Source organism: Lutra lutra, chromosome 12 (genome assembly GCF_902655055.1).
Source record: "Lutra lutra chromosome 12, mLutLut1.2, whole genome shotgun sequence".
NCBI classification, from domain to species: domain Eukaryota; kingdom Metazoa; phylum Chordata; class Mammalia; order Carnivora; family Mustelidae; genus Lutra; species Lutra lutra.
The window spans coordinates 37011175-37024061 of record NC_062289.1 but is presented as its reverse complement, the minus strand read 5'-3'; the positions used below and the strand labels follow the sequence as shown (position 1 = coordinate 37024061).

The following is a 12887-nucleotide window of genomic DNA, read 5'->3' as shown; positions in this document are numbered from 1 at the left end:
TTTTTCTTTTAAATATTTTAATTGGTTATTAATGCATATGGAAACACTATTGATTTTTGTATATTAATGTTTTACCTTGTACTTTTTCTGAATTCCTGTTAGTTTTGTTACTTGATCTGAAGATTTCCTTACATATTCTGTATAAATAAGCATATTGTCTTCTAATGATGATAGTTTCATATCTTTCTTTCTAATTTTTATTACTCTTCTTTCTTTTTCTTATCTTATTGCATTGGCTTAGGCTGCTTGTATAATGGTAAAGCAGTGATGGAAGATATCCTTCTTCATTACTGATCTGAATAGAATACTTTTAAAAGTTTCAAAAATAAGAATGATGCTTACTGAGGTTTTTGATAGTTTAGTTTTACCAGGCTGAAATAGTTCTTTCCTTATTTAGCCAAATGATGACTAATAGTCGATTCTTTTTGAATGCTTTTTCTACATTTCTTGGTTATCCTTTTTTTTTCCCCCTATAGCCTATTAGTGTGATGTCTTACATTAGTAGATTGTCTAGTACTAAATTATCCTTGGACCCTTGTAGGGGAAACACTACTTGGCAATGACTTTTTGAAACATTGATGGATTTGGTTCATTAATATTTTGTTTAGTATTTTTGTACCTATTTATTGGTGAGATTGATACATCACCTTCTTTTACTGTACTTTTCTTATTTAAGTTAAGGTATCCAGGATATCAACATCCAAAAAGAATTGAGTGGATTGTTTCTCTTTCTTTCTATTCTCTGAAGCATAAAGATATATATAATGATTATATAGGGTTTATTCCAGAATATAAAGAATGGGAAAGAGAAAGAAAACAAATACCAATATCTTCTACTTCAGATTAGCAGCACTTTGTGAAGTGATGTGATGTCCCTTCCCATCAGGGATCAGATATTCTGCTCACTTGCAGGGCACTCCCACACTGTGAGAGGACTAAGGGCATCCTTCTGCAATGCATGACAATACAAATTGAATAACAAACACTAAAACAAGACATTATAATGGTTTCATGCATGTGACCTGTCATTCCCAAAGATTTTAGGCATACTGAGCCCAGAGATCAGGCTCTCTTATTTCTCTGTATCTCTGAGCTGAGCACAGAGCTTAGTATATACATAATGAACTTATTTCCCATGAACTTTGTTGGGGGCCCTTGAATCAATTCATGCATGGATCCCAGATTATGTTGTCTTAACCAGAGGCCTATAATGACCTTTAGAAGGCAACTGAGCGCCAAAGACTCTGAGTGATTTATTTAGAGCCTTGTGTAAGGATAGAAAGAGGCTGAGTACAGGCCCCCCATTGGCTGCCCAGGGAGTGCCCTTGTCCACATGCTGTCCTCCCTGCTCTGGTTACTTCCTCATAACCAGTGTTCCAAGCTCACTTTACTGCTCTCCCCTGTGGATGCATACCTGGCATTGTGATATTCTTCCATGCACACACTTTTGACACGGCAGCGTCTGTAATTACTCAGCACAGCTTAGTCCTTCTCCAAACTTCAGGAACATTCTGGATTAGTCCTTCTTCTGGCTTTCCTCACACAGGGACAAGATTATGTAACTGTCTATGCAAGTGCAAGTTGTGGAGGAGCAGGGGACATAGTTCATGGAATACTTAGTACTCAAATTGTTGTGTCTCTGTCTTTGTCATGGTGAAAGCCCCATTGTGATGGTCAGGGCCTGAGGATCAGACATGATCCAAAGCTCGGGATATGCCCATTTGTTGTGCTCTGTGTGATGGAGAAGGACTGGGATGGGCAGGGATGAAGGCATGCATGACATGTGCTTGCCTGAGGGATAGATTGGGTCATGCCAATGAGCAGTATGACCGGCAGTAGTGCGGAGAGGGCTGGAGGGCACAGGTGGGTCACACAAGAAGAACTTCTGCTTTTAGTGTCCACAGAGTGGGGGCCGCCACACATTCTACTCAGGTGTCTTGGCTTCAGGCCTTTTCCTGGACTCTAAGGACTCACGGGGGACAAGGACTGCAGAGTAATAGAGGACTTCAGCAATTCCAGCCTTTAACAAAGGTCTTTCCCTCCTTCATGGCACTGGATCAGTTTCCTCTTGTTTCATCCATGTATTTCAGTGTGATTTTATTTAAAGAATAAATGGCACTTTTGCTGGGTAATGGGTCATGAGTGTTAACTGTTATTATTCCTGAAACTGTTACATACATATACTTTATACTCCTCCATACTTATGCAAGTAACAATAAAAAAGCTTCCTAACCCCACTGATATGATAACATTTTTATTCCTCTCTGTCAATCTATCTATCCATCTCTCTTTCCAGATAATGATGATTGATACAGGAGTCCAATTTGAGGCTGTCTCCCAGGGGCTATTGAGAATTAACACTCTATGCTTATATCTTTATAGAATGAGCCTTCATACCTGCCTATTTCTAAAGGACTTAAGGTAGCTTAGAAAACAATGATCTTGAGATGTGGAGTCATCCAGAGGTAGAAAAACCTTTTAAGGGATATATAATGTTCCAGCTACTGTGGATGTGACTGACCAAGGGCAAAGTCTTTTATGAGAAAGCTATTTGCTGTACATAATGTTGGTGGTCATGATCATGCAAAAGAGAATCTCTGTGTTATAAAGAGTTTTCCAAGATCTGGCCAATTATTTGATCCAACCAATTTCCGGGGTCATTACAATTCTTGTATATTTCATGATAATGGCCTTTCACTTAAATAGTTGATTCTTTTTGCCTGATAATAAATCTGTCTCTAACCTTTTTCACTAGGGATGGAACCTATAGAGGTGCCTCTTGAGGAAAATGAACAGGCTCAGGTTTGCCAAAGCAAGGTCTGTGCGGACAGGTGAGACTCTACAGCAGGTGAAAATCTCAGGTCTGTTTGCAGGTGGTACAGAGGGGGAAAAGAGGAAAGCCCTGTAGATTGGTCCCCAGCTGCACCCGCCCATCCAGTTGGCTGCCCCTTTCCCCTCGTGAACTCCACTCTGACCACACTGCCCCCCTCTGTTCTTCAAACCTACCAAACGTGCACCTTCCTCAGGATGCCAGCAGAGAGAGAAATGTAGCCATTTAGGGATACCTGCTGTTTGTTATGATGCTCATTCCTGGTTGTACATTTCATTTAGCTGCATTTGAGAGAAATGCTATTTTCTGGCTAATAAAGAGGTGGTTAGGCATCTTCTGCTCAGAACCTCTGATTGATGACAATGGACTTTGATGCAGTGTCTCAAAGCATTGGAAGGAAAGTGCAACTAGATGAGTTTTCCTTCTACACTTCCCTTTCCAGACACAGGTTGGAAGCTGTTTGATCCAGTAAAAATGAAGGATATGACAAGTTTTCCCTTCTATTTTGTAATCCCAATGTAGGTTATTAGCAACTTTGCATTATAAAGTCTGGTGATGTGTGGATTTTTAGAATAATTTTTAAAATTTTAAATTCTTTAAATTTTATTTTAAAAGTCTATAGATTGCAGAGTTTAAAAAAAAAAAGCTGGATCAATAGATATACTTCTATTGGTAACTTGAAGGCATAGCTTTCTTTTCACAAACCAAACCCATTATTCTTTGCCGCCTGGCCATGAGAGAAAATACTAGTCAGGCCCATAGTAAAAAAAAAAAAAAGGACTGGGTTCCAGTCCTTCTTAAAGCAAAGCATCACTCTAGAAGCTCTCAAATTCTAAGCTCTGTGGTATTTGGTGGCTATAATCAATATAAACAAGGTCTTTCAAGATGAACTTCTTGAAAATTTCTATCTGATCTGAAAGCTTTGCCCAAGCCCCAGCCCTCAGGTCTCCCCTGATGTTAGCTTGTCCCCACAGCTTCCTGGGCTCACCGTCACTTTAGGCTTCTCTCTGGGGGACGCAATACCATATTACATTATATTTATTACATTGTATCATATTTTGCAATCTAACATTTTTGTTCTTTAGAATATTATTTAAAGGAATACTAAGTAACATTCACTCCCCTCCTTTTTTTTTCTCCCCCAGGGTAAACACTTATAACTGTGGAGAAAAAGTTTCGAGCTGGTTGTCAAGGTTTTTTGGCCGTCCGTGTCAACTGATCAAACAAAGTTCAGACTTTCAAAGAAGTGCAAAGAGATGGGGCAAAGGTATCACCCTTGGAATTGGTTCTTAGGGGAGAGGCACTTGGGTTTGCCCTGGCGTACACCCAAATCAGTGCATGGAATGGATTTACATGGTGACTTGCTCATGCGCAGAAAGCAGGGTGTCTGCAGGTGGTCTCCAGGATGACCCCGAGGAGGGGAGGTGGGCTTCCAACCAGCTGCTCTGCCTGACAGGCACTCTGTCTCAGTCCTCCCTGTTTAGAAGCACAGTTTCGTTGTGTTAGAGAAAGACATTGGTAACTTGCTATGTCCTCAGATGGTATGCGGGGACAAGAGGACCCGGTTTCTAGTCTCATGGCAGTGAGAGTTGGGCAAGCCTTGAGCCTCGTGGTGCCTCAGTTGGTGTAGACCCCAACACCTTTGCCTTGTAAAAGTGCTGGCAGTTTTTCCTGCCAGAGCTGTTTTTGGCTGAAATGAGGCAGCAGAGAAGAAAGTATCTGAAGGTTTACGTCCAATGTGGGAAGAAGAGATCATTTTTGGGTGTCTGCTCATGCGTCACTCAGGGAAGCCTTGCTTGATGGCTCTCCTTAGAACCAGAGTCCATACCTGAACCTCTTTAGTTTATTCCCTGTTTTATTTTTCTGTGTGGTATTTTTCCCATCCGAGAAGCCATGCATTTTACTCAGTTGTTCTGTTTACGAGATTGTGCTGGATTGTAAGGTCTGAGACAGGAATTTTTGTACTCTTTGTTCAGTGCTGCATCCCTGAGGCCCAGAGCAGCATCTGGCACATAGTAGTTGCTCAATAAATACTAGATGCATGGCAGGATGGGTGAGTCATCGCCATACTATCGATCTGTGTAGGGATGACCCAGCTTAGTGATTAGCTTCCAGAGAGACTGGCTTGTAATCTGAGTAGCATTTTGACAGTATGGGGCCTGGTGACTGGATGGAGGACCTGCACAGATGAACCTATGAATCCCTGAAAACATATCGTGGAGAGAGGATTCAAGGGATGTAATCTACTTGCACTTTTAGAAGTGTTGGCAGTTTATCATGTCAAAAGTTGTTCAAAAATTTGAGTTGCTGTGTGATGGAGAAGGGGAATAAATGTATGCTCCTCTAATTGAGGAGGGGAACTGGTGGTGTCTGGGCATGGGTGAGCTTAGAGACATGATGAAAGGGGAGAGAGAAATGGGCAGTTCTGTGATCAGAGACATGCAAGGAGTGGGGCTCAACAGGACCAGGGCCACCATAGAAATGAGCTGATGGAATAACTCTGATCATTCCTAGTGCCTCCTGTCTACCTGGGGCTCAGCTTGATCTTCAGGAGGATGGCTAGGATCATGAAATGGGTTGTGGCCCTTTGAGATCTAAGTTTACAGGCAACGGCTTACTGGTATAAAGTGACACTAACATAAAGGTCACAATAAAGATCTCTTCCAAGGGCACGGGTGTGGAGGGGGCATCCTCTACACCTGGAGTGAGTCGAGGAGGGCTTCAGGGAGGAGGGAACTTGGGAGCTGCATCTTAACATGAGATAAGAGTTTTCTAGGCAGAGAGAGGCACGAAGGTTAGTCTGGAGCAGAATGGCAGAGCTTGGCGTTTCATGGGCCCAGTGAAGGGTTTAGGAGGGCTGAAAGTGGGTAGGGGCACCCTGGGGCAGAGCTGGGTAGAAGAGATGACTGTTTGGCTGAAGAGTCGGTGAGAACTATCTTGTGTTGGGGGCCCTCAGTGACGAACTCTGAGCTGAGGAGTTTCGTGATGCCCCATGTGTTAGAAAGAGTCTTGGCACCATGTGACGGCTGCATCAGAGAGCGGGGTGAGGGGAGCGCAGGGCAGGAGGGGAGGCAGGAGGTAGCAGTGAATGTCCTAGGGGGAGATGGGGACCTGGCTGAGGCGAAGGCAGGTGCAAAGGGAAGTCTGTCCCCTACATGATACAGTGCCAGGGAGCGTCAGCTGGAGAATGTTAAACTTCACGGATGCCGTTATGATAGAGAAGTCTTAGGGCTTTGAACATTTTTAGGTTGGGACACCTGAGAGGAACTTTTTTAGAGTTACCCTACTTCCTTGTACATTTTTAAATTGTCCTCTAAATTGGCCAGTAGAATCTCAGTATTTAGTGTTTTGATCAAGTATTCATTTAAAAAGTTATGTATGAGCATACTTTGTTTTAATTGGTCAGAAATTTCATTTCTTTCCTTTTCCTTCTTCAACTTGTATTTCCATTTGACTTCCTTGACAGAATTATATTTTATTGTTATATATTTCATACCTGAAAACCCTTCCTTGGGGCACCTGGGTGGCTCAAATGGTTAAGCGTCTACCTTCGGCTCAGGTTATGATCCCAGGGTCCTGGGCTTCTGGTCCTCCTCAAGGCACCTCTTTCCATCGTTCTGGGGAAGTCGCCATCCCTGCCTCCCTCCCATCTCTCTTTCTCTAAATGTTACCTCCAGGTTTTTTTGCTGGACCAACTTCCTCCTTCCTTCCTCCCTTTCTTTCTTTCTAAAATATTTTATTTATTTTTATTTTAGTTATTTGACAGAGAGAGAGAGAGAGAGAGAGACAGCGAGAGAGGGAGCACAAGCAGGGGAGTAGGAAATGGAGAAGGCGGCTTCCTGCTGAGCAAGGAGCCCAATGTGGGGCTCGATCCTAGGACCCTGGGATCAAGACCTGAGCCAAAGGCAGATGCTTAACCACTGAGCCACCCAGGTGCCTCTGGACAAATTTCACTTCACCATTTTATTATTATCTGTCCCCCCGCCGCAGTATTATTAACAGAGTGTTCTAAGGGGAGCCTGGGTGGTGCAGAGGGTTAAGCCTTTGCCTTCAGCTCAGGTCATGATCTCATGGTCCCGGGATTGAGCCCCGCATGGCGGGGGGGCATCTCTGCTCAGCAGGGAGTCTGCTACCCCCGCCCCGCCTACTTGTGATCTCTGTCTGTCAAATAAATAAATAAAATCTTAAAAAAAAAACAATAACAGAGTGTTCTAAGAGCTCATTTTCTTTCTGTTTCTGAGAGGTTTGAGTGATGCTTAGAACATTTTTATTATTTCCAGGGCATCATTTCTTTTCCTTTGTAGAAATAGTGTCTTCTTTTTAAAAATGCAAGCTAATGGAAGCATGATTCATTTGCATTCCAAGAAAACAACTCTTCTTTTTAAATTTATTTCAACTTTTTATTGAGGTGTAAGTGACATGTAACATTATATTAGTTTCAGATGTACAACATGATGACTTGATATTTGTATATATGGAGAAACGATCACCACGATAAGTCTGGTTAACATCTGTCACCATTTTTAGTTACACATTTTTTTCTTGTGATGAGAACGTTTAAGATTTACTCTCTTAGCAACTTTCAAATATGTCGTACAGTGTTATTAACTACAGTCACCATGGTGTACATTATATCCCCATGATGTATTTATTTTATAACTAGAAGCTTGTATCTTTTGACTCCGTTTACCCGTCTTGCCCACCCCTATCCCCTGACGCTGGTAACCACCTGTCTCTTCTCTGTATCTATGAATTTCTTTTCTTTTCTTTTCTTTTCTTTTCATGTTTTGTTTTGTTTTGTTTGTTTCAGATTCCACATACAGTGAGCTCATACAGCATCTCTGTCTAATTTATTTCAGTTAGCGTAATGCCTTCAAGGTCCATCCCTGTTGTCACAAATGGCAAGGCTTCATTTAAAAAAAAAAGATTTTATTTATTTATTCATTTTAGAGAGAGAACGAGTGAGGGGCAGAGCAGAGGGGGAGGGAGAGAATTGCTAGCAGAGAGATGCTGGGCTCCATCGCACGACACTGAGACCATGACCTGAGCCGAAACCAAGAGTCAGGTGCTTTACCACCTGCATCACCCAAGTGCCCGAAGATTTCATTCCTTTTTATAGCTGAGTAATATTGTGTGTGTGTGTGTGTGTGCGCGCGTGCGCACGCGGTTATCACATCTTCTTTATCCATTCATCCATCGAAGGATACTTACACTGTTTAAAATACTCCGTCACTTTTAGATCAGTCTGCTGGCGCGACAGCCACCCTTTCTCTGGTGAACGAAGCGCAGTATTTGCTGATAAACAGATCTAGTGTTCTGGAGCTCCAGCAGCAGTTAAGTGCCAGGTAAGGTCCTTTGCCTGGGGAACAGCAGACAGGTGTAACCCCTTGACTCTGGGAGTGAGTCTGGCACCCTGCTGGGGAGTCCTGGAGTCCCGATGAGAGACGGAGGCCCCGGGAAATCACAAAGCCCTTTGGTCCAGTTCCCACGTCTCTCCTGATGCCTTCATGGTGCTTAGTCAACCCCAATTCTTATTTTTCACTCATTCTATTTCTTCACATTTGTTGTAATTGAATTGGACTTGACCCAATTTCATTTCAGGCCCACCCTCCCACTACTCCCTGTCCCCTAGGAGCCTTGCCCTACTTCCACAGTCATTTTGAGTGGAAAGAAGAGTGATTATGGAAGCTTTTAGAGTTGTAGCTCTAGATGCTGTTTGCCTGTATTGTCAGACAGAACCGGCACCACTGCCTGTCTATGCCCACCCAGTGATTTCCAAGGGCCCTGGCGTGTTAGCAGGTCAGCTCTAGAAAGGGTTCATTCAACCCTCTTCATTGTTCTTTAAAGGACATTGAAGTCCCAAGGGAATCAGACCATTAGGGCAAAAAAAATCAGCCCATTGCTATGTGAGAGCTGGGACCAGCTGCTTGTCCTTAGTCCATAGGCCAGGAGAGCTGTGCCCACACCTGTCACCACGAGCTGGGGATCCTGTGACTCTCACATGCCCTATGGTCCCGGGCTCGTGTGTACATGCTCATAAGTATGTACTGATACAGCTTAATAAAAATGACACAGATGCACTGTTTGTCATAATTCCTCTTTATAGTCATTGGCAAAACCATACAACAGAGTTCCCCGGCCATGGCCCAGCTCGCCCTCCTTGGGTACAGAAGTTTGATGCAGCGGCAGGATCCCTGGCTGTTCACAAAGATGTCTCGGCACCGTGTGACATTCCTTCTCAGGTCCCTAGAGCCCTGGAGAGAGCAGGGCAGTGGTTGTCTGGGATTTGTGGTGTGCAAAACTAGGAGGTAGAGACAGGCTTGCTGCAGTCCTGGTTCCTACGAGGAGGGGACCATACTTCCTGGTTGAATGTAGGGCTGGGGAGCAGGAAGTGGGTGGGACAGGGAGGAGGTAGGAGGACCAGCCTGTTTCTAGAACCTGGGAGGGTCGCTTGGGACTCTCTGGTTGGTGTCTCTGTTCTACTTTCAAATTTGATAGACTCTATAATCCATATGCTGACCGCAATAGCTTTTGAACATAAAATTTTTCCTTTCACAAAGCACAAAAGAAGGGTTTGTAACTTGGAAGGTAAATCCAGAATCAAAGGATTTTAGGACTGGAAAGTACGAGCCCTTGCATTTCAGATGAGGAAACCATCCTTCTCTTTGGTCATGGGAGTCACATGCAGTATCAAAACTAGATGGGGTTCTCCTGGCTCCTGGTTTTTCACACACCATTCCCTGCTCGGGGAGGGGATGGCGATATAGCCTTATCCTCCACCAGAGCCTTTCAGGTTCTGTTTCCAGGGAAAATGCCAATCCTACTTAAGAATTCTGCCCCACCCCCCAACTTAAAAGATTTTGTTATTGAAGCACAACAAAGCACAAAAATCGTAAGCCCATAGCTCAGTGAATTTTTATAGATGTATATGCCCATTTAACCACCACCCAGATCAAGTAGAGAATATTTCTAGTAAACCAGAAATCTTCCTCATATCCCCTCCTAGTCAGCCCTGCCAAAGGTCACTGGTATTCTGATTTTGTTCACCACAGTTTCACCTGTTCTCGAATCTGATATAACGGGATCGTACAGTGTGTTCTTTTGTTAAAGTTTTCAGAGGCTTTTTTTTTTTCCAGTGCTTTTTCCCTTGGGGGAAGGGTGCTTGGAGGCTCAGAAAGTCATTTTATGGGGCCTCATGGCAGTAAACAAAAATTGTAAACAAGAGTTACAAAAATTTAAATTAAATTTCATTAAAATAACTAATAAAAAGTTATTTTAACTAATACGCTAGTTAAAACTGAAAACAGGCTGGAAGCTAGAAAGTAAATTTGTTTTTATTGAGCTATAATCGACATACACTATTATATTAGCTTCAGGTATATAATATAATGATTCAGTATTTATATGTATTGAGAAACAATCTCCACAATAAGTTTGCTTAACATCTGCCCCCATATGTAGTTGATAATTCTTTTTTTTAATTTATTTTATTTTTTTTTAAAGATTTTATTTATTTGACAGAGAGAGATCACAAGTAGACAGGCAGGCAGAGACAGAGAGAGAGAGGGAGGCAGGCTCCCTGCTGAGCAGAGAGCCCGATGCGGGGCTCGATCCCAGGACCCTGAGATCATGACCCGAGCCGAAGGCAGCAGCTTTACCCACTGAGCCACCCAGGCGCCCCTGTAGTTGATAATTCTTTTTCTTGTGATGGGAGCTTTTAAGATTTTCTCTTAGCAACTTCCAAATATGCAGCACAGTGTTAATAACTATAGTCATCATGCTGTAGGTTACATCCCTGTGACGTAGGTATTTTATGACTGGAAGCTTGTGTCTTTCGACTCCCTTCACCCATTTTGCCTGCTCCCACCCCCGCCTCTGGTAACCACCAGTTTGTCCTCTGTGGGGAATGTACTTGCTGTTGCTTTGTGATGTTCTAATATCCAAAAAGAGTATGAGCTCTTGGAACATTAAAGGTCCTTGGTAATTAAGCCTATCGATGCCCCCTAAATGCCTCGTCCAGACTCACCCTGTAGAATGGGTATTTATATAGAAGCTGGTTCACTTGACCCCCGGTCACTTGGTTTCCAGAGTCCTTCATCTCTTCAGCTAAGATCTACTCACCCTTGCCACCAGCTCTAGGAGGCCTGTCCATGGAGGTGAGACTATCTCCCAGAGGATACCTTCAAGGTCTGTTTAACAGATGGGTGTCTGTTGGCCTTCCACTTGTGGTAGAAGCTTTCTCTGATCATCTAGGCTTCAGGCCAGAGGACAGTTGGTGAAGTCAGGCATCGAGTGCTAGAAATGTTGGACAATTAAAACAGTGCAATTATCCACTCCTCCCCACTCCCCGCCCCCCCCCATTTGATATGTCTTAAACAGTGATGAGAATGGAAAGGAGGAATTGTTCCCAATGGAAGACCTCATCTCACGGTTCCGTGCCAATATTATTACCAACGGAACAAGGGCTTTTGAAGAAGAGAAGTGGGATGAGATTTCAATTGGTTCCTTGCATTTCCAGGTGAGCTGGGGGAAGTTCGGTTCCTTCCTCAAGGATTGCGAATGGAAACTGACCTCTATCTGAGGCCAGGAGGGTGGTAGGCGGGAAGCTCTCCCTGGCTTTGACTCTGCCCTGCCAAACTTTAGCAGGAGATTTGTGACATCTGCATTCTGGGGCTCCCTCTGGAAGGACCTAGGGCTTATTCCCCACGAGGGTGGCAGCGGTCCCTTCCATGGGGCAGAGAAAATATGTGGTGTACTGGTGATCGCGGGCTCAGTGCCTCCTCACTGCATCATTGTGTTTAGGCGTAAACTCTGTTTTCTTAGAATGCTTGTGTCTGTGAGAACTTTATCCTCTTAGAACCTGTTGGACTTTCCTGCCGTCCGGGGCTTGTGGAGGAAGACCCAGACACCGGATGGTCCCTTAGTGCCCACGGCCACTCCACCTTCTTCCCTCACTCTGCCTTCTGGCCTTGCCAGCTCTTGAGGAGGAGCTTGTCGTCAGAGGCAAAGCCATGGCCTGCCCTTTCTACCCAGCCTCTGAGCTCCCCAAATCATGTGGGATGGGAGGAAGTCTTAGGCTAAAACCTGCATTCTTCCTTAGAACCAATGAGGGCCCCTGAAACCTGAGCCCTCTGACCTGTCCAATGTCTGGGAGCTCACCCTCTCCCGCCTGCCATACGGCCCTTCTCTCCATTTCCTAAACGTGCCATGCTTCCTGTCTCAGTGCCTTTGCTCCTGCTGTCCCTTCTGCCTGGCACGCTCTTCCTGCAGTCACCTAGGGCCTCCACTCAGATGTCCCCTCCTTGGGAAGGTTCAACTCTCCGTGGCACCTGTGTACACCTTCAGAGCACACAGCGGGGGGGTGGCCCAAGTATGTTTTGTTTCCTGCTGTCCCTCTAAAGCCCAGAACAGTCCTGGTCTCAGGACTCAACATGCTCAGGAGCTGTTGAGAGAACGAGTAGACAGGAAAGATAAGAGCTAGGGACAGAAGAATGGGTCGTCTGCAGGGAATGTGCTCTGTTCTTAGTGGGGGGTGAAACTATTGTGATAGGAGTGTTATTATTCAATGGTATAAGTGGCTGTCATGGGGCTACCGTGTCCCCGCTCTGCATTTGGAAGGAACAGCACTGTAATACCCAGAAAAGCGGAAACAAGCACCAAAATCTTTACTGCAGAACGTCAGAGGTCGGAGGTTTTGGAGGGCAGCTGAATTGCATGGCACAAAGAAGTCCTAAAGAATTTCTTTTATCCATTTAACTCCCCAAAGTTCCTCTTATCCTGGCAGCCACTCCCCCTTGAAGAAAGCAATCTCTTCTCTGTCTGACATTCACTCCCATAGACCTGTCTCTGGCACCAACCTTCCCCCCTCCCGCCCCCCTCATCCCTGCCTCCCGACCTCCTCTTCTCCTTCCTATTTCCCATTGCTGTGTCCCTGCTGTGTCTTTAAAACACTTGCTCTCACGTATCCTGCCTGATACCAAACAGGCATCAATTATGGTGTTTGAGAAATGGAGAGAAGGAGGGAGAAATAAAGGAAGAAAAGAAGAAAGCGAAAAAA

At 44.3% G+C, this 12887-nt stretch overlaps 1 protein-coding gene across 3 annotated transcripts in view; it reads left to right on the top strand.

Annotated features, from left to right (window-relative positions):
* Nucleotides 1-12887, top strand: part of MOCOS (molybdenum cofactor sulfurase) — a 57540-nt gene that overhangs the window by 34039 nt on the left and 10614 nt on the right. For 2 of the 3 annotated variants that reach the window (XM_047697418.1, XM_047697419.1), the window contains exons 10-13: nt 2756-2831; nt 3976-4097; nt 8070-8175; nt 11210-11348. In XM_047697418.1, coding sequence (XP_047553374.1) covers nt 2756-2831; nt 3976-4097; nt 8070-8175; nt 11210-11348 — 443 coding nt within the window. The remainder of the gene's footprint in view (nt 1-2755; nt 2832-3975; nt 4098-8069; nt 8176-11209; nt 11349-12887) is intronic. The other variant, XR_007121899.1, reaches the window with a different exon arrangement.